Here is a 22,550-nt window from a genome sequence, read left to right on the forward strand (position 1 = left end):
CTCATTGCCAGTGTATCCTGGTCCTTTCCAGTGCTGTTACTCCAGCCATTCCCAACTACAGTTTTAATCATTTCTTAAGCCTCCTGTTAGTGTTTCTTTATATATAATTATCAAACAATTGAGAATGCATATTTTTCTTATCCACTTTGTCCTTGTAGTGAGCATTCAGACTCCACAATTTGGATGACTGCTCACAGCTTAGGCCTCACCCCACCCTCTTCCCCTTGTGCCCCCACCTGGACAAGCTGATGAGAAAGCCTGGGTGTTCTCTCCTCTGGAGCAGGCAGGAGATGCCACCACACAAGCCCCTGCCTGTGTGCAGAACTCTTGCCCCGGCCCCACCCCCAAGCCCAGTGCACACCCAGGCCAGGCTCCATTCCTTGCTTTCTGAGCCCTGCCAGAGCTGCTTGAGAGGCCGGCCCTGCCCTCCCTCTCAGAACTCTGTTATGTCAGTCCTAAGCCTTTTTCTACCCTGTGTGTGTGTGTGCTCGCGCGCGCGCGCGCACGTCACCCTGGCATCAGTCTGAACGAGGGACCCACCCCTCTGCAGTGACCATAACAATTGTGCCCTGAGCAGCGTGTCCAGACATGAGCCCCACCCGTGGGTCTGTCTTCTCCTGCTCTGACTTGCTCACCTGCTCTGCTGCCTGGTGGCGGCCTGCACTGTGGGCTGCTGCTTGCTGGGGAGCCTGTGCTGTGAGCTGTGCTGCCCCGTGTTGCAGTGTTGACCCACCAAGCCTCAGTTCTAGGTTCAGCTGAGCAGAGTTGGCAGTTTTGATAATTCTTAGGCATTTGGGAGCAGGAGTAATGGCATTGGGGTCCCCCTTAAAGTAGTGGTGTGTGGTGTGTCAGTGTCTTTGCTGGGCTTCATCTGTATGTTGGAGTGAAGCTGCAGCAGAGCCTGGGTTGGGCCCAGCCTGGCCTGAGGTTGGGGGTGGTAGAACGGGACTATACCCTGTGGAAGAAGTAGGCCCATTGGTTGGTCACTCTGGAAAGAGCAGTCATTTAAAAAGAGAAAGAGATGTGAGGAGCAAAGGCAGGCAGTAGATGGTGGGCTGAATCCACACTCCTAATACCAGAGGGCTCACTTGGACACTTATGTACCCCTGCTGCTGCTGCCCCTGCCTCTACTGCAACAAAAGATCTGACTCTCAGGGTCATAGGGGACAACACCCATGGCTCCCCTGTGGCACAGCAAAGAAATTAGTTCAATCTTGACTTAGTCCAGGGACCTTAAAGCCTATAGAACAGCCAGTTGTCATGGGGGAGGCTTCTAACCCTGATGGCACTGTTCTGAGGCTCTTGGGAGGAAAAAATATATAAATACCAGGGTAGAGAGGCACTCCCTCCCCTGAAGTATATGCAGTGACTAAGAAAACAAAACAGAGAGGGGCAGTAGAAAGGATACAATAGATAAAATACTGAAACAAAGGTCCACAGTTTGCCCCTTTGGTAATCAAAAATACCCTGCAAAAATTTATGGAAGAAAACAGATAGATGTACACTGCTTGGCTTTCTGAGACTGTACAACATAGGTTCTGAATTAATTTTGCCATCTGATATAATGTACTAATTCACAAACCTTCAAGCAGTTAATCAACACGAGGTCTCCAATTACATTTCTACCTGGGACTCCACTAAATTTAAGCAAGGTCCCCCTGATGATCTTAAGGGCATTAATGAATATAATACAGACAACAAATAGGACAAATGTTTCTCATTAACCAGCAGAACTGTGGTCTTGCCCAAATTCTCCATGGTTGTAACACCCGTTGTCCTAAAATATCCCATAGTGAGCTGGGAACCTCTGAACCAATGATTCAAGAATTAAAATTAAATGAAGTCTTTGCCACTTACAAATTGGCTTAACAAAATGGAACCCCAGGGACCTTACTCCACGAATAATGTAGTTAGTATGGCCCAATGTACATTACCCAGGGCCTTGAAGGATTGAAAACTGTGTAGGTAACCTAGTTAATGAAGGGTTGACTATTCCCATTTCTTTTTTTAACAGCCCATTTTGTCCTTTTATTAAACCTAGAAAGAATGATTGACACCTCAAAATGGTTTACCTTAACCTTGAGGCTCTGGTTGCACCAAGCAGACCTCTATACCCAGTCCCCAACAGTATAGAAATTACTGACTACAACCAATCAGCAAGTGATAAATATCCAGCTCTCACAGATTTGGCTAAGTCTGTTCTGTCAGTGCCTATGTCAACAGCCTCTCAGCTGCACTTGGCCTTTCCCTCTGAAGGGACACGATGCACCTTTACTGGGTTCTCCTCATGGGTCTTCAACAGCTGTGCCCTCCCACACAGACATTGCAGCAGGATCTGAACTGCATCCTGGTTTCTCCAAGAACACAGGTATGAGGTTACATTAATGACCTCTCCTCTGAGGACATTCAGGACTTGCAAATACTGAAAAAAGGAGCTCAAAAAAGTGGATGGGACATTGCCAAACATATTGTGAGGCCCTGACAACAACAATTTCTGGAAATTATTCGATCAGCTGAGACCTGCTCCCTCCCTGACACCATGAAGAAATAGCAATTGTCTCCTTCAGCACCCACAACATCTGCTAGGTTCTGTTGTCGTTCCAGAGGTAACATTTTTTGTATAGAAATTTTTTTTTTCTGCTGAGGAAGATTTGCCGCGAGCTCACATCTGTTGCCCATCTTCCTCTTTTTGCTTGAGAAAGATTCGCCCTGAGCTAACATCTGTGGCCAATCTCCCTCTATTTTGTATGTGGGACACCACCACAACATGGCTGATGAGTGGTGCAGGTCCATGCCCAGGATCCAAACCCTCAAATGCAGACTGCCAAAGCAGAGTGTGCTGAACTCAACCACTATGCCGCTGGGCTGGTCCCTGTGTACAAATTTTACTTGAACTTATTTGTGCTGTGTTATGAGAGGTTCGGGGATTCGATCGGAGACGTAAAAGAAACTTTTCATTCCAAACAAGTGGACCGAAGGTATATTTTATTATATAGAGGATAGTAAAGGCAATAGTTTGCAAACAGATCCGAATAGGTCAAATAATAAGAGGGAAAAAACATCAGTTCGACTGGAAAGGGAAAACATCCACATCAGCTGAGATAGCAGTAGATCCGAATAGGTCATATAATAAGAGGGAAAAACATCAGATCGATCGGAAAGGGAAACATCAGATCGACTGAAGGGAAATGACATAAATCAACCGGAAAGAGAAACACCAGGTTGACCGAAAAGAGAACACATCAGATCAATTACTTCACAATAAATCAATTATTCATAATATTCATGTTTTATTGTCGGGAGAGTCCTGTCAATCGACATGGCTGGGCAAGGATCACATATCCTGGGTAAGGTGTCCCTTCCATAGGTGGAACTCTCATCAGGTCTCAGTTTTCAGCAGTTTTTATACCATCAATAATTTTCAGAGTAAGCAATTAGAGTTTGCAGAGCAAGCATTTAGTGTTTCCACGCACAAATGGTTATCAGTGGCGTACATGCATTGAGCCCCCTGGTTAACGTCCCAGCCCAGTAATTGTGTACGTGCATTGTTCTCTTTAGTTATTGTCTTAGCCTGGCACAGATGGTCAGTCCATCCCGTGCTATGATGCTTCAAGAGCCTTGAAGTGTTACAACTTGTAATTCTCTCCATGAGAGAAAGGCCAGTTCCCCGGGAAAAGGTCAGTTCCCATCACACAGAAAGCAGCTTTATATTTTTTTGTGTGCTGGTGGCTATAGGTCAGTGGAGCGGCCAAACATGGTTGTACTCATGTCAAGACGTTTTCGGCCGTGGCCGTCTCCATTACCCATAAGATACCATATGCACAGACAATGAACTTTGCACACAAGTACATAAGGCACATCCAAGAACCCAACATCCAATGACTACAATAATTATAAAATTATCTCTCAATAAAGGACCCAAACCCCAAGGTAACCAATCAAATAACCCCTTAGAATATGAAATATTATTAACTTGATTTTGCAAATCACACATAGCATCAAAGATAACATTAGATAAGGTAACACTTAGGCCTAACAAATTAGCTTGTAGAAGTCTAGATTAGCCCCCATCATGGAGGGTAGCAGAAGGCAGGGTAATAGAGAAATTATCTTATATTGAGAAGGTGCTTGATGTTTCTGAGATCAAACTTTTCGGCCATTCGTAGTCTAGGTTATAGGTCCCACCAGTGTAGAGCAGTTGGTCTAACAGTGCAGGCTCAAAGGTTGTCCTACGGAAACATTAGTTGGTGTGGAGGTCTGCAGCAGACATGGAGGTGCAGCATAGCATAGCGAGCACAGAAGGAATATCTATTCACGCAAAGAAACAGAATTTTTAGGAACATGATATAATTGTTTATTTCCTGGATACATAACTATCAGTGTTGCAGGGGGCCCTTGGGCCATTATTTTTGTGGCACGGAGAGCCGCATTGGGTGGGTGAGTCACCCACACCTTTGCTCTAGGTTTCCATCCATTTGTAGACCCAAATCCTTGTATTCCTCTTTTAGTTAATTCACTTGGAGGTTGTCCTTGTGACACATTTGGAGTCAGGAGGGGAAGCACCAATAATTGTCCCATTTGTTCCCCAGACTCTACAGTTAGTACTGTGTCATTACCATTATATAATATAAATTTTATTTCTCCTTGGTAATCTGGATCAATGACTCCTCCCAGTACATCAATACCTTTTGCTGTCAGTCCAGAGCGTTCTTTTAACAAACCAAAGGTATTTTTGGGAAATTGTACCCCTATCCCAGTAGGGACTATAGACTGCTTCTTAGGGGGCAATTGAATAGAATGAACAGTACATAAATCCAATCCAGTCCTTTTGGCCGTGGCACGAAAAGGCGGTTTACCAGACTGAGTCAGGGGCCAGTAGGTTAAGGTCGTAAACTCATGGGTGGCAGTTGTCACTTCTGTAATCTTTGCTGGTAATAACCTTGACAGAGGAGCAGTACTTAGATGGTTGTGTCACCCCTTTAATGAGCCATGACTGAGTTTTCTCAATTGTTATTTAAGCAATCCATTCATTCGTTTTATGAGGCCTGCAGCTTGGGGGTAATAAGGTATATGATAAACCTATTTTACATAATTTTCCTTGGTATAAGTTTGAATTAACTTACCTGTAAAGTGGGAACCGTTGTCATTCTGAATTTGTCTTGGCGTTCCATAATATAACTTAATTGTATCTAATAATTTTATGGCACTCTGCTGGGTCGCCATTTTAGCTGGCATAGCTAATAAATAACCAGAATATGTATCAACAGCAGTGCAGGCATAAGTATATCCACAAGAATTTGGCAATGGTCCAATAAAATCTGTTTGCCATGTATGGGCGGGAAATAATCCCTTTTGGATATGACCTTGGTAGGGGTGTGGAACTCCCCGTTTATTTAACTGTTGGCATAATTGACATTGTTGTACTGCAGTGGCAATATCATCATGGGTGACAAGGATTCCCCTTTGTTGTGCCCATCTGTATGAAGTTTGTTCTCCCAAGTGTTCATTCTTTTCGTGAACCTATTGTGCTAAGCCTGGGTTGTGTGTTGTATGACTTTGTATCAGCTGATCAGCCTAAGAGTTATACTTTTGTTCTGTAGAAATTAAAGAACTGTGAGCATCAACATGAAATACAGTAACAATTGTATTTTGGCATCATAATCACAGGTCTTTCCATAATTTCTTTTTAAGTTAAAAAAACTTTAATTTTGGCAGAAGTTTATCAAAAATATCAAAAGATTTTAAAACATTTGGTCAAATAGGAAATAATGCCTAGTTATTTATTTAATCAAGTTGATAACAAAAATAGTGAAAGGCAAACAGAGTTAAAACAGTCAAAAAACAAAAAGAAAAACCTTAATAGAGAGACTTCAGTCTTTTTGAACGTAGGAAATTATTTTAACAAAACATAGGTGTTTTGTCTTTTATATAGACTTACTCAAAAGAACACCTTTTAATCTCTATATAAAGAGCAGACTAAAAGTTTAGGAAATTATCTTTATAAGAGAGAAAGCCAAATCTTAATTTTCCGTTAGCTTATTTTAGCCAACTTGATCATGTATAAAACTCCTCAGGGTTTTACTTCCATAAACTTTCTGTCATTTACTTTTTTTTTTTTTTTTTTTTAATGAGGAGATCAGCCCTGAGCTAACATCCGCCAATCCTCCTCTTTTTTTCTTTGCTGAGGAAGACGGCCCTGGGCTAACATCGGTGCCCATCCTCCTCCACTTTATATGGGACGCCACCACAGCATGGCTTACCAAGCAGTGCGTCGGTGCGCGCCCGGGATCCGAACCAGCGAACCCCGGGCCGCCGCAGCGGAGCGCGCGCACTTAACCGCCTGCGCCACCGGGCCGGCCCCTGTCATTTACTTTTTACATTTAGAATTTGTCTTATGCCTTTTTTCTTTTCTTAGTACTTTAGGACAAATTTATCTTTCTTAATAAAACAAACAAAAATATCTTTATTCTTTATATCTTTTTTATGGACAATATACATTTTGCTTTTTGTATATAGACTTTCCAGAAAGTCTATACTATGTACTTTCTCATAGAAAATTCCTCAACATGCACAGAACATGTTTATCAATAAACGTAAGCATCTTTCAGTTTCTTTGAGATAAGAAGCCAAAGGCAGACAAATCTATGCTTAGTAATTAATTTTTAATGTTTTATCTTATGTGGAAATGACCCAGAGACTCAATAAATTTTTATCAACTTAATTTAGCAAAACTCTAAAGCTTCAAGTTACCAAAAAGATTTTGGGAGCTGTTTTTGAAATACCTTTGTCTTTTAGAAGTCTCTGTGTATTAATTAGAGATTGCATTTCATCGTGAGAGGTTTCGAATCCTCTCTTTTAAGGGTGACCCTTAAGGTGAACTCATCTGAAGCAGAGGTTTTCCAGAATAGCCATCACAATTTCAAATTACTTCAAAAGTTTACTTATTTTCATTTGCTTAATTTTGGATCAGGAATTCCGGGGGAGTTGAAGCGGGGAAGCTCAGCGGGGGAGGGGAGGGGAGCAGCACATTCAGCTTAGGCTGCTGGCATGTTTAATTATTTAATTATTTTCTCTTAAAGAGGTAGTACAGTATGTTTGATTTTGTTTAAAAACCTCAAAAGATTAAAATAGGCTTCCCATTAGTTATTTAACTTTTTAGTTGGCTTTTTCCAATTGCATAAGCAAATACATCAGTTTTGGTAAATTGAAATTGCCCCATTTTGGTTATTTTTTCTCTCTGGAGTCTATGGAATATTGTGGCCATGTGGTGTTACAAGAAAAAAAACTATCTTCTTGGATATGGGCTTTCAGCTGAATATAGCCCATTTAGCCAAGAGGTGGCCCAGAGGGCTCTTCTTAGGGACAGATGGAATTTCCTCCCTTCAAAATTACAAACATACAGAACAGACAGTCAAATGGGATCCCAAACAGAACAGATAGATACATCTAACAGATTCTGGGTAAAAGTCCTATAACTATTTCCATTCCAGTAGGGATAGTTTTGCCTCTTAAAGAGATAGGACTCCAGGTGGAGGGGAAGGGAGATCTCGGTGTAAGCAAAAACAAACAAACAAATAGACAAACAAACAAATAATTCTAGAGCTTGTTTCCCTGCTATAAGAAACATGTGCCCAGGGTCAGTGGTGCCAGGTCAGATGGAAAGCACTGGGAGCGGTCCCTAGGGCAAATCATCTAGGTAGCTGTTGGATTGTTTCCTAGGACATCCCATTTGGCCCAGGCCCATCGAGCCATAGACAAAGAGCCTCTCGGCTGGCTCGCCAAATTATTATTGGATATATATTTAGGCTCTCTGTCATTTAAGAGGGGCCAAATAAAATTAGAATGTCAGGCTCATGGCAATGAAAGAGTTTCTATTTTGGGTGACATCAGCTGGGACTGTAAATTTGAAACTTCTTTTTCCAAGAGTACCTTCTCCCTTGTATTTTATCTTTATCTTCCATAGCCCGATGATAAGCAGTCAATAAACATTAACCTCGCTGGGCCAGAAAAGAAACATTATTTCTTTCTTTTTTTTTCCCTCATCGTCTGCAAAGTTTTGGTCACATCCAATGATTTATATCTTGCAGACGAACATCCCAAGATTCATATAATCCTGACCTATGAATTTATTCCCCAGCCAGAGTGCAAGAGGGAGGGTCCTCCCATCCTGGGGTCTCTTCCACCTTGGCTTTAGTTACCTTTTGTTTGAATAGGAAAGTCATTTCCTTAATTGAATCCTGCTCACAGCGCCAATTATGTTGCGAGAGGTTCGGGGATTTGATCGGAGACGTAAAAGAAACTTTTCATTCCAAACAAATGGACCGAAGGTATATTTTATTATATAGAGGATAGTAAAGGCAATAGTTTGCAAACAGATCCGAATAGGTCAAATAATAAGAGGGAAAAAACATCAGCTCGACTGGAAAGGGAAAACATCCACATCGGCTGAGATAGCAGTAGATCCGAATAGGTCATATAATAAGAGGGAAAAACATCAGATCGATCGGAAAGGGAAACATCAGATCGACTGAAGGGAAATGACATAAATCAACCGGAAAGAGAAACACCAGGTTGACCGAAAAGAGAACACATCAGATCAATTACTTCACAATAAATCAATTATTCATAATATTCATGTTTTATTGTCAGGAGAGTCCTGTCAATCGACATGGCTGGGCAAGGATCACATATCCTGGGTAAGGTGACCCTTCCATAGGTGGAACTCTCATCAGGTCTCAGTTTTCAGCAGTTTTTATACCATCAATAATTTTCAGAGTAAGCAATTAGAGTTTGCAGAGCAAGCATTTAGTGTTTCCACGCACAAATGGTTATCAGTGGCGTACATGCATTGAGCCCCCTGGTTAACGTCCCAGCCCAGTAATTGTGTATGTGCATTGTTCTCTTTAGTTATTGTCTTAGCCTGGCACAGATGGTCAGTCCATCCCGTGCTATGATGCTTCAAGAGCCTTGAAGTGTTACAACTTGTAATTCTCTCCATGAGAGAAAGGCCAGTTCCCCGGGAAAAGGTCAGTTCCCATCACACAGAAAGCAGCTTTATATTTTTTTGTGTGCTGGTGGCTATAGGTCAATGGAGCGGCCAAACATGGTTGTACTCATGTCAAGACATGCTGTTACTTGCAAATTGGTCCACTTTGAATGGGCACCCCTACCACACAAAGCTGGAGACTGTTTAAATAGACCTAGAACAGGCACTCCTTTTAGTCCCCTCAGCCTCTCCTTCACTATAGAAGCTTCAGCATTAGAGCAGCAGTCACCTCTACTTATGGGGTGATCCTGAAAATAGATGGCCCTGAGCATGTGACAACCTATCCAGCAGTCCATTTTGACTTGGGACCTGGAAACAGCACTCCAGGAGCTCAACATGGCTATGGAGACCCCCTTGAAAGATGATGGAGCCAAACCTGGGCCCTCTGGGATATCCTGCCTATCAGAGTTAGGTGGTCTTCCCTCTCCTCAGTCCCTTGCCAGGTGCCATGGTGTAAAAAGAGGTCACCCCTTTCCCAGACCCCCTAGGCTCCCTTGGGAGCTCTTTAGGATTCCCTGAGAAAAAACTAATGGGAGTTTATAGACTTTAGGGATGACATCACCACATTTGTACATGATGGAGCTCAGGTAGAATTGTTGCCTTTTATCTCTTAATTGGGACATCTCTGATGAAGGACTGGACCCAAGGGTCATCACACTGACCATACATCCAGCAGTCATCTTAGCGTCAGTTGACACTTGTCCCCATCTGCACGTTTACTACTCTTGGGCGATTCTCTAAGAGTTGCCCCTTTGTGGTAAGAGAACTCCGGGAACTCGTGCCTCAGTTACCCTCAATATAAATCAAAGTGGGCCGGCCCCGTGGCTTAGCGGTTAAGTGTGTGCACTCCGCTGCTGGCGGCCCGGGTTCGGATCCTGGGCACGCACCGACGCACCGCTACTCCAGCCATGCTGAGGCTGTGTCCCACATAGAGCAACTAGAAGGATGTGAAACTATGATGTACAACTATCTACTGGGGCTTTGGGGGAAAAAAAATAAATAAAATTATTAAAAAAAAAATATATATATATATAAATCAAAGTAACACTTGTCTTTACATATAGGCTACAAAAAAGGCCTCACCAGGACACTCTATCCACATGGAGTCCAGACACTACTGATGGAAACAAAGGCACTCATTTCACTTGTCAGTATACAGTGCTGGGCTCTTAACCAGGCATTCAGTGGAAGTTTCTCCTCTCCTCCAAGTCTCAGGATGCAGGCCTCATAGAGCACCATAATGGCCTATTGAAATAAGTTCAAATTGACTGAATGAAGATGGTCTGTTTCTGTCATCAATCATCAGGGATGAATATTAATGCATGTGTCTTCACCTTCTGTTTTTCTAGTAGAGTTTAGTTCTTTTTAAAGAGCAGTTAGGTTTAGAGAAACCTTGGTCACAAAGTCCAGAGACTTCCCACATAACCCCTCTGTCTTCACACACTTTGCCCTATATTGTATTTCTTATGTTGCTGTGGTGAACATTACTGTGGTTACATTCGATGAGCCAGTTTTTTATTGATGTCGTCATAGTTTATAACATTGTGAAATTTTAGTTGTGCGTTATTGTTAGTCACCATATAAATGTGCCCCTTCACCACTTGTAACCACCCTCCAACCCCCTTCCCCCTTGTAACCACCAAACTCTTCTCTCTGTCTGTGTCTTAGTCATTTTCCACATATGAGTGAAATTCTGTGGTGTTTGTCTTTCTCTGGCTTATTTTGCTTAACATAATACTCTCCAGGTCCATCCATGTTGTTGCAAATGGGATGATTTTGTCTTTTTTTATGGCTGAGTAGTATTCCATCGTGTATATATACCACATCTTCTTTATCCAGTCATCAGTTGAGGGACACTTGGGTTGCTTCCACTTTTTGGCTGTAGTGAATAATGCTGCATGCAATGAACATAGGGGTGTATAAGCCTCTTTGGATTGTTGATTTCAGGTTCTTTGGATAAATACCCAGTAGTGGGATGGCTGGATCATAAGGTATTTCTATTTTTATTTTTTTGAGCCATCTCCATACTGTTTTCCATAGAGGATGCACCAGTTTGCATTCCCACCAGCAGTGAATGAGGGTTCCCATTTCTCCACAGCCTCTCCAACATTTGTTATTTTTTGTCTTGGTGATTATAGCTATTTTAATGGGTGTAAGGTGATATTTTAGTGTAGTTTTGATTTGCATTTCCCTGATGATTAATGACGTTGAACATCTTTTCATGTGCCTATTTGCCATCTGTATATGTTCCTTGGAAAAATGTTCATATCCCCTGCCCATTTTTTGATTGGGTTGTTTGTTTTTTTTGTTCAGTTGTGTGAGTTCTTTATATATTATGGAGATTAACCCCTTGTCGGATATATGGTTTGCAAATATTTTCTGCCAGCTGGTGGGCTTTTTCATTTTGATCCTGGTTTCATTTGCCTTGCAGAAGCTCTTTAGTCTGATGAAGTCCCACTTGTTTATTTTTTCTTATGTTTCCCTTGTCCGAGTAGACATGAAATTCGAAAAGATCCCTCCCTCTATGAGTGATGTCAAAGAGTGTACTGCTTATATTTTCTTCTAGGAGTTTTATAGTTTCAGGTCTTACCTTCAAGTCTTTGATCCATTTTGGGTTAATTTTTGTGTATGGTGGAAAAAAATGGTCTACTTTCATTCTTTTGCATGTGGCTTTCCAGTTTTCCCAGCACAATTTATTAAAGAAACTTTCCTTTCTCCATTGTATGTTCTTAGCTCCTTTGTCGAAGATTAGCTGCCCATAGATGTGTGGTTTGATTTCTGGTCTTTCACTTGTGTTCCATTGATCTGTGTATCTGTTTTTGTACCAGTACCATGCTGTTTTAATTATTATAGCTTCGTAGTATATTTGGAAGTCAGGGGTTGTGATGCCTCCAGCTTTGTTCTTATTTCTCAGGATTGCTTTAGGTATTGGGGGTCTTTTGTTGCCCCATATGAATTTTAGTATTCTTGGTTCTATTTCCGTGAAGAATGTCATTGGGATTCTGATTGGGATTGCGTTGAATCTGTAGATTGCTTTAGGTAGTATAGACATTTTAACTATGTTTATTCTTCCCATCCATGTGCATGGGATATCTTTCCGTTTCTTTATGTCATCTCAATGAGCCCGTTTTGATTCATGCATTTCCATAGGTTTCAATAGGGTTGACTCTTTGTGTCATACAATCTCTGGTCTTCGGCTAGTGTAAGTTGACATGACTCCGTCATTTCTATATCATAGACAGTATTCATCCCTTGTCCTCAGGGGATACATTCGAAGACCCCCAGTAGATGCCTAAAACTGATTTGGATAGTACACAACCCCACGTACACTATGTGTTTTCCTATACCTGGCATACCTATGGCACAGCATGTTGCAGTCAATTGGAACACGTTCTCTGTTCATATCTTCCAGCCACAAATTGAATGCTTTTTCCATCTTAGCTAAGCACTCACCATGCTATGTGGACATAACTTTTGTAGATTAAGGTGCAACAGCAAAACCAGCATGAATTTGTTTTTCCTTCACAATTTTATGTATAGAAGATTCATTCTTACCGTAGATCATAGCAACTTTCAGCATACAATTTTTTTCCTGTTATTGTTGAGAACTTTCACCTTTTCACTTAAAGAAAACACTTTACAGCTTCTCTTTGGTATATTTGAATTGCCAGCATCACTACACTTGCACTTTGGGGCTATTATTAAGTAAAATAAGGGTTACTTTAACAGAAGCACTGTGATATTGTGACAGTCAATCTGTTGACTAGGATGGCTACTAAGTGACTAGCGGGCAGGTAGCGTATACAGCGTGGATGGATTTGACAAAGGGGTGATTTACGTCCTGGTCTAGATGGAGCAGAACAGTGCCAGATCACATCACGCTACTCAGAATGGCACGCTATTTAAAACTTGTGAATTGTTTATTTCTGGAATTTTCTATTTAATATTTTTGGATCTCAGTTGACTGTGGGTAACCGAAACCATGGAATGTGAAACTGTAGACAAAGGGAGAATACTGTGGAATACTTTCACTGTCCTACAAATCTCTTGTGCTCCACCATTCATTCATCCCTCCCTCCCACCCCCAAATCCCTGGCAACCAAGGATCTTTCACTTTCTTATACTTTTACCTTTTCACATACGTCATATACTTGGAATCATACAGTGTGTAGCCTTGTCATATTGGCTTCTTTCGCTTAGCAGTATGATTTTAAAGTTTCTCCATATCTTTTTGGCTTCATAATCTCATTTGTTTTCATCACTGAAGAATATTTCATCCCTGAAGGATATTTCATCCTATGGATGTACCAGTGATTGTTTACCCATTCACCTATTAAAACATATCTTGGGGGTCGGCCCAGTGGTGCAGCGGTTAAGCGCACGTGTTCCACTTCGGGGCCTCGGGGTTCGCTGGTTCGGGTCCCGGGCATGGACCTACTCACCACTCATCAAGCCATGCTGAGTCGGGGGCCCACACAGAAGAGCTATGACTCTACAACTATGATACACCACTGTGTACTGGGGCTTTGGAGAGAAAAAAAGAGAAAAAAAACATATCTTGGTTACATTTAATTCTTGGCAATTATACATAAAGCTCTCCAAAACATTCATGTGCAGGGTTTTTTGTGAACGTAAGTTTTCAACTCATTTGGGTAAATTTTTTTTTTTTTTTTGTGAGGAAGATCAGCCCTGAGCTAACATCCATGCTAATCCTCCTCTTTTTGCTGAGGAAGACCGGCTCTGAGCTAACATCTATTGCCAGTCTTCCTCCTTTTTTTCCCCAAAGCCCCAGTAGATAGTTGTACGTCATAGTTGCACATCCTTCTAATTGCTGTATGTGGGACGCGGCCTCAGCATGGCCAGAGAAGTGGTGTGTCGGTGCACACCTGGCATCTGAACCCGGGCCACCAGTAGCAGAGCACATGCACTTAACCACTAAGCCATGGGGCCGGCCCCATTTGGGTAAATTTGAAGAAGCATGATTACTGCATCTTATGGTAACAGTAGGCTTAGTTTTAAGAAACTGCCTTTCTTCCAAAGTAGGCATACCATTTTCCATTCCCACCAGCAATGAATGAGGGTTCCTGTTGCTCTCCATCTTTGCCATCATTTGGTGTTCTCAGTGTTGTGAATTTTAGCCATTGTAATAAGTGTCTGGAGATATCTCTTCCTCCTTTTATTTGTAATTCCTTGATGACATCTGATTTTGAGCACCCTTTTCATGTGCTTATTTACCATCTGTATATTATTGTTGAAGTGTGTTTAGATCTTTTGCCCATTTTTAATTGGGTTGTTTATTGTCATTTTGTTGAGTTTTAAGAGTTCTTTGGATGTTTTGGGTACTAGTCCTTTATCAGATAAGTGATTTTCAAAGATTATCTGCCAGTCTATGGCTTGTGTTTTCATTCTCCTAACACTGTGTTTCACTGAGCAAGAATTTTTCATTTTAATGTAGTCAGACATCATTATTTTCGTTTTTGGTTCTTGCCTATGTTGTTGTAAATAAAAATTAATCACCAAACCCAAGGTCATCTAGATTTTTGCCTATGTTATCTTCTTGGAAGTTTTGCAGTTTTGCATTTTACACTAAGACTATAATCCACTTTGAGTTAATTTCTGGGCAAGGTGTAAAATCTCTGTGTAGATTTTCTTTTTGCTTATAGATGTCCAGTTTTCCTATACTGTTTTTTGTAAAATAGTTTCCCATTCACTGTGTTTCCCATTGAATTACCTTTGGTCCTTTGTCGAAGATCAGTATATTTGTGTGGATCTGTAGAACACAATTGACTTTTGTATGTTAACCTTTTATTATTCATCTTTTCTCTAATTTCCTAGTGGTTTACGAGATTTTCTTTGTTATTTGGGATTCTTTGAGATTTTCTCCATAGGCAATCTTGTCATATGCCACAAAAACATTTTTATTTCTTGCTTCCCAATTTGTCTACTTCTTATTTTCTTTTTTTGTCTAATTGCATTAGCTAATTATTCCAGGACAAAGTTGACTAGGATTGGTGACAGGGGACACCGTTGCCTTCTTCCTGATGTTACCATCTAGTTTTTTTAGTGTAGTCTGCTAATATTAAACAAGAGCCCAGTTGATGTAGCGGTAGGTGTGAGAGGGGAAGCATTCTCCAGTCCAGTGATTGGGTCTCAATCTTTGAGCCTATCTCCCTGGACTTGACCTCCTTTGATATAATAAGAAAGATACTTGACCTTTGTCCTCAGTTCCTAGCAAAAATCTCTTGAAGCCCTTGGAATTACTTGAGTGATAAGGGTGATAGAGTGTCTTTTGTTTTAATGAGGCATCTCTTGGCCAGCTCCTAGATGGCTTCAGGATGGGAGTTGAACACCAAAAACATCAAGCTTTGATTAGAGACTTGGAACTCTCAGCCTCAGGTCCCAGCCTCTGGGGAGAAGGGAGGGGCTGGACACTGAGTTAATCACCAATGGCCAATGATTTAATAAATTGTGCTGATGTAATGAAACCTCCATCAGAACTCTTTAAGACAGAATTCAGGGGCCGGCCCCATGGCTTAGCGGTTAAGTGCACGCGCTCCGCTGCTGGCGGCCCGGGTTCGGATCGCGCCCGCGATCCGAACCTGCACCGTCGCGCGACTTCTCTGGCCATGCTGAGGCCGTGTCCCACATACAGCAACTAGAAGGATGTGCAACTGTGACATACAACTATCTACTGGGGCTTTGGGGAAAAAATAAATAAGTAAAATTAAAAAAAAAAAAAAGACGGAATTCAGAGGGTTTCACGCTTGGTGAACACATCTTGGTGCTGGGAGGGTGACATATCTAGGGAACAGAGGTGCCCCACTTCCACAACCTTGACTCCTACCCTTGCCGTACTTTGCCCTATGCATCTATTCCATTTAGCTGTTTCTGAGTTGTATCTTTTGTAGTAAACGAAGAATAGTAAGTAAATGGCTTTGCTGAGTTCACAGAATTGTTTTAGTAAACTACCAAACCTGACAGGGTGTGGAGGGAATCTGTGAATTTGTAGATGGCTGAGTAGAATTGTTGGTAGTACTTGTGGCACCCCATTTGTGGTTGGCATCTGAAGCAGGGGCAGTGTGTATGACTGAGCTCTTAAATTGTGGACTCTGATGTGAACTCTGGGTAGTTAGTGTTAGAATTGAATTGAACTCTTGGATACCTATTTGGTGGTGTAGAGTTGGGGAAGTGGCATTGGAACAGACACCACATATTTGGTGTCAGGAGGGGGAAAAACCTGTTATCTTCACAAGTGCCCCACTTTTAAGAGCAGAGGAGGCTAGAACAGATTCAAGTTGGCTATTTCTGTCCCCCCAGGTCAGTTAGGCTCTGGAAATATCCCAGTCACCTATACTCTTGTGAAATAGATTGTTTTGAGGACATGGCTTAATAAGAACAGAATATTTTGGGCATATTTTTAAATGGCTACTTTTTTGACTCTCTTCCTAGTTGTGGAGACAGCGGTTTACCCTGTGCCCTCAATTCTCTGAATGAAGAGTTGTCGATTTTAAGTTTCTTGGCTTTTTTTCTTCTGAGGATTGGAAGCTAGCTTCTTCTAAGCTCCTTATATGCCAGACCAGAGACCAGGAGCCTCTGATTCCTTTTTGTGATGTTTGACGGCTGACAGGTTTAAATCTTCATTCCCGTGTGCCCCACATCTGTGCAGTGATCAGAAAACGTGGGTGCTCCTTCCTTTAGTTCTGGCAAGTGATTCAATCCACGGAAGGCCCTTCCCCTGCTCCTGAACTCTCACCCTAGCCCACCCCCTCACCTCAATAAAAAACCCAGGCCAGGCTCTTCTGCTTGCTCTCTCAAGGCATGTCCCACCTGCTTGAGAGGCCTGCCCTGCCTTCCGCTGACAGTGTCATGATGGAAGTAATAAAGCCTCTCACACCCTCTAGGCATGTCTGTGTTGTCATCCGTGTAGACACCTGAACCAGATCTCGTGTTGCAAGGTGACATAACTGTTATACAGTAGATAATAGTAGTGTGCTGCGTTTTGCAGTACTCTTTGTTCTATTGATAAGTCCTCTAGATCTTTTGATAATAGCATGTGTCACCCTTGTATGAGTCTGCAAATGCAAATAAACAATAAATTCTGTGGACGTTGTTAAAAAATTGCTGGGCCTTTTATAGTGATCGAGTTCAGATTTACAGGAAATGGCAGTGGAGTGTACCACTTGAGCCCTCCTCTATTTGTGCATGATTTATTGATTTGTTGACAGTGGTCTTCGACACTTGGGATTATTAAATTGATGAATTTTTGTTCTAATCACTGTGAAACGGGATCTTCTGGACATTTTCTTTGCCTTTTACCTCATTACAAGGTGATGGACATTTTTCATATATGGTCTTTCATCTTCTGTTAAGTCCGTTCTGCTTCTTTGACCATTTTAAAATTATGTGTCTGTTCATGTTCACTCTAGAAACTAACCTTTCTGTATTCCATGTACTGCTGATGTTTTTCTTCTCTGTTGTTTAATTACCTTAATTTTAATATATTTGAATTTGTCAGGCTCTGGCTTTATGGCCTACTCTTTTTCTTATATGAGAATTTTCTCCCTATTCTTGTGTCAATAAATTGTTTACCTGTGACTTCTAAAGGTGGCCTAGTTTTATCTTTCACATATAATCTTGGTGAATTTCTTCCTTTGATCTTTGAGTTTAGTATTTAAGTGGTTGCTAACCTATTCCGGTAAAGATCTACTATTTCTCTGATTTTGTCTACCTACTTTTCTCCTTACTCCAAGCTTTGTGTTCCCTTTCTCTTCTTGTTTTCAGGCCTGAGGGCCTTCTTGAGTATTTCTTGTAGTGGCGGTCTCATGGCCATGAACTCCCTTAGCTTTTGTTTATCTGGGAGAGTTACTATTTCTCCATCATATTTGAAGGATATTTTTGCTGGATAGAGTATTCTTGGCTGAAAGTTTTTGTCTTTTAGTATTTTGAATATATCCTTCCAGTCTCTTCTAGCCTGAAAAGTTTCTGTTGAGAAATCCGCTGAGAGCCTGATGGGAGTTCCTTTGTACGTTATTTTTTGTTTTTGTCTAGCTGCCCTTAATATTGTTTCTTTGTCGTTGACCCTGGCTAGCCTTACCACTAGGTGTCGTGGTGAAGGCCTTTGTCTGTTAATATATATAGGCGTCCTGTTGGCTTCGCTTACTGGTATTTCCTGCTCCTTCCCCAGATTTGGGAAATTTTCAGCTATTATTTCCTTGAATAGGCTCTCTGTTCCTCTTTCCCTCTCCTCTCCCTCAGGAATACCTATAATTCTTATGTTACATTTTCTAATAGAGTCCGATATTTCTCAGAGTCTTTCTTCATTTCTTTTTAGTCTTAGTTCTCTCTCTTCTTCCATCTGGAGTATATCTGTATTCCTATCCTCTAAAGTACTAATTCTTTCCTCCATATTGTCAGCTCTGTTCTTTAAAGATTCCAGATTCTCCTTTATCTCCTCCATTGTGTTCTTCATCTCCATCAGCACTGATAGGTTTTTCTTTATGATTTCAATCTCTTTTGTGAAGAAACTCCTAATCTCATTTAATTGTTTGTCTGTGTTGTCTCGTATTTCGTTGAGTGTTTTTATGATAGCTATTTTGAAATCTCTGTCATTTAGTTTATGGATTTCTGTGTCTTCGGGGTTGATTTCTGGGTGCTTGTCATTTTGTTTCTGGTCTGGTGATTTCATATATTTTTGCATTGTGGTTCCTGTGTTGGTTTTGATTTTCCTCATCCTGGAAGTCTCTGGTTGCAATTTCCACCTGCCGCCACTGTCTGGTGGTAAAGGGCTGTGTAGTCTAAGCCCCCTGCGCTCTGCCCCAGTTTTTCTGCTGCGATCCGCAGTTTTGTTTTGTTTTGTTTTGTTTTTTTTCCCCACTGCGATCCACGGGTCCAGTCCAGTTTGATCAGGTCTGCCTCGGATCGCTAGATCTGGTCGAGCTGCAGACTCCGGGTTGCGGGGAGGGGGGAGCTCTCTCTTTTGCCCTCTGGGTCCCTGACGTGGGAGGCTTCTCGTTTGCCCCTCTTTATCCGCTCTCTGGGGTGCTCAGATGTTGATGGTAGCCCTGTGGCTCCTCTGAGCCCTCTGTGCGGGAGTTTCCCACTGGCTGAGAGAGCCCGAAGAGCTACAGTTTCCCGCCGAGGGCCGCCCCTCCCCCCTCTCTGGGAGCCGCGCGGACCGGGTCGCTGATCTGATGGGGAGGGAGCGGAGTTCTCCTTACCTCTCCCCACTTCCTCTGAGGGCCCAGCACGTTCCGCTCTCAGATGTGCGGCAGTGTGGATCCCTCCGCTCTAGCTTTTCACTGTCTAGGATTCCGTTGTTGGTCTGTGGCTGTTGCTTTTATTGTATCTTGTGGGGGAAGAATTCACGGGAAAGCTCACTCCGCCATGATGCTGACGTCACTCCCCCTCACCTATAATCTATAATGAACTGGCTATTGTCCATGGAATAGTGGGGAATACAAGGCATTTTTTCACTTAGATAGCAGTTTGTCCCTGCCCCGGGTGTTAGTGTCATGACATTTGCCACTGCTCTACAATGCCCCCTCTGCCCTTGACCAACTTTCCATATTAAATCCCAACCCACGGAAGACACTTTTCCTTTCCCTTCGTCTGTTTTTCTCTCTGCTAATACTGTGTCATGGAATACTATAGCTTAAAAATTCTTGATAGATGTTAGGTAGACCACCACTTTGTTCTTCAGAAGACTTTGTTCATTTTTTGACATTTGTTCCTCTTATTAGGTTTGGAGGAGTAGTTTTTGTTGACGCCTAACAGTTTGTTTTGGGGATTTATGGAATGTTATAAAGATATCATTTGGGAGAGGTGACCTCAAGGTGACACTGAAGTAACACCGGGTGGTTCTTCCTAAGAACATGTGCCATCCTTTCACTTACTTTTATTTGACTTTACCCCTGAAAATTTAAAAAATTTCCAAGAAGATTATTAAATATTCTTTATTAGTCTTGTTTGGTACTGAATTAAATTTGGTCCAGAGGAAACCAGGTACAAGCTTCCAAATGTCTCTTAGTGTAATCACATAGGCTGGGCTCAGTTCTCCAAGCAGCAAGTTGTGAGTACAAGTGTGAATTATTGTCTACCAGGGAAACTCAGTAGCGACTCAGTGGCCAGAGTGTTTTCTGGGGGCTGACCACATCAGCACCGTCTGCTGAACGTGTAACAAAATTACAGACTCTCAAAAGGAAAACAGGAGTTTACTATATACTGTGTTATTTGCATTAATTTTAGGCACACTGAGGCACTCTTATCTGTAAGATTGGTGGAGTCACTCCCCAAATCCCAGTTCCAAGATACCAGCAAAAGATGAACTTTGTGAGCCAGAATTTATAAGGATCAGCAGTCTCGAGCCTGCTCATATTCACTGTGTTCTGGACACTAGGTAGCAGGACTTTGTTATGAGCAAGCTCTACAGTTCTGCTGCAGAAAAAGTACAGTAGTCCCCACTTATCTGTGGTTTTGCTTTCCTCCATTTCAGTTAGCCATGGTCAACTGTAGTGCAAAATATTAAATGGAAAATTCCAGAAATAAACAATTCAGAAGTTTTAAGTTCTGTGCTGTTCTGAGTAGCATGATGAATTCTCATGCTGTCACACTTTGTCCCACCTGGCATGTGAATCATCCCTTTGTCCGGCTTATCGACACTATATATGCAATGTATCCGTTAGTCATTACTGTCTGTGTTTTCAGATTGACTGGCACAGTATTGCAGTGCTTGTGTTCAAGTAACCCTTATTTTACTTTTCAATGGCCCCAAAGTACAAAAGTAGGGATGCTAGCAATTTGGATATGGCAAAAAGCAGCCATATAGTGCTTTCTTTAAGTGAAAAGGTGAAAGTTCTCAACTTAATAAGGAAAGAAAAATTTGTATGCTGAGGTTGCTAAGGTCTATGGTAACGTTTATACACAATATATAGTGTATAAAATCTGTTCTATTTTATTATTATTGTTGTTAATCTCTACTGTATGTATAGGGTTTGGTACTATCTGCAGTTTCAGATATCCACTGAGTATCTTAGAACATGTTCCCCAGGGCTGAGGGGGGACTAATGTAATTAGTGTTGAGCCAGGCAGCTCCTCTTACCCCCTGGACCCACAACAAGAGAGGTGTTCCTGTTTTGCTGTTCCTATTTTGCTGTTCCTCTGCTGAATAGATGAATTGTAGCATCAGAATTGCTATTGGGAACTTTTCTCTGTCTCCTGTGCATGGACATCAGTGGGTTACTGATCTCTTTCAGGGGCCAGCATTTAGGGGAGTTATGCCACTGAGGGATTCCTATCCTGGGATGGGCTGTCATGCTGCCTTGCCCCACAGAGGAGCTCAGGAAAGAGAAATTGACAACCACTAGAGTGGCTGGTTGGGTACTATTGCTGAAATTAGAGAAAGATTTTATGGTTTTTTTGGGGGAAAGCACTGTTGAACTCTTTATATATTTTATAATCATGTGCAAATTCATCATCAAACTGTTGTGGACCTCAATGAAGTTCCCTTCAAATTCCATGTCTTAACCTGTTCCTCAAGGTTGTCAAAGCCCAGGTTACAGTATTATGATTCTGCCAGAAAAACCTCTTATGTGAGCTCATCATCTCAGTATGCATGCCTGTGTGTCCTAAAAATTGGTGGGAAACAACCCTGAGGCTCATGAGTATAGGGATTTTGTGGAGGTCTAAGTTACCATGCCTTCTTCCTCATACCTGAGCTATGTCTTCTGAATAACTTTCTAGCTACATGAAATGAGACAGAGAACAGAACGTAAAACTGAGTCTGTGAGAAATATTTTATAAACTAATTGTAAATCATTTTCCTCCACAAGAATATTTTCATTCAACCAGCTGGATCTGAGTACTTCTAATGGCCTGGAGTACTGCAGGACAATATGGCCAGCTGGATCTTCTTACAAGTTGGGTTTCCAGAGGCCTTCTGGTCTCTCATGTTTGGGGATGGGAATAGAAGAAAAAGCTTCCAGTTTTTTGCTTTATTTTTACTCATTAAAATCTCATGTAGATGTGACCCTGTGCTTTATGCAGTGCTTTATGATATGGTGGGTATTAAAGAAGGATATGAAAGAGTTTATCTCATGAGGAATTGATGAGCTTAAATGGAAATATTTATTTCATTTGTGTAGAATTTTTTTCATTTCTCCAAGGGGTTCTGTATCCTGATATTACACAGCAATGAAGACTTGAAGTGGTCAGAATAAAAATGTAGGAATAAATTTCATGTGTGCATGATGCTGTTAAATTTATGAGGAAGTGAGTGTGTCAGAGAGTAAGAGTTCTGAAGACCAAGTTATAGAGTAATACATGGAGACAACAGAGTCGTATGTAAACTTCTTATGAATTGAGTAAAGATCCCCACTGCTGTTCATCTCACTCATCCTCTTATATATGTATTTGGGATGTTTTAGGATTCAGTGACCTTTCAGGATGTGAGTGTGAAGTTCACCATGGAGGAGTGGGCTCTGCTGGATCCATCCCAGAAGAAACTCTA

General features: G+C 41.7%; 1 protein-coding gene across 2 annotated transcripts in view; it reads left to right on the forward strand.

Annotated features, from left to right (window-relative positions):
* LOC131394539 (zinc finger protein 709-like) overlaps nucleotides 1-22,550 on the forward strand; it is a 212,571-nt gene that overhangs the window by 15,447 nt on the left and 174,574 nt on the right. Inside the window, exon 1 of one of the 2 annotated variants that reach the window (XM_058525921.1) lies at nucleotides 571-2,368. The exons of the other annotated variant lie outside the window; for it this stretch is intronic. Within the exon in view, the coding sequence (XP_058381904.1) occupies nucleotides 2,264-2,368 (105 nt within the window). The 5' untranslated portion in view covers nucleotides 571-2,263. Of the gene's footprint in view, nucleotides 1-570; nucleotides 2,369-22,550 lie in introns of those variants that run through there. 2 annotated transcript variants of the gene reach the window in all.

The sequence above is a fragment of the Diceros bicornis genome, chromosome 30 (assembly GCF_020826845.1).
Source record: "Diceros bicornis minor isolate mBicDic1 chromosome 30, mDicBic1.mat.cur, whole genome shotgun sequence".
NCBI classification, from domain to species: Eukaryota; Metazoa; Chordata; class Mammalia; order Perissodactyla; family Rhinocerotidae; genus Diceros; species Diceros bicornis.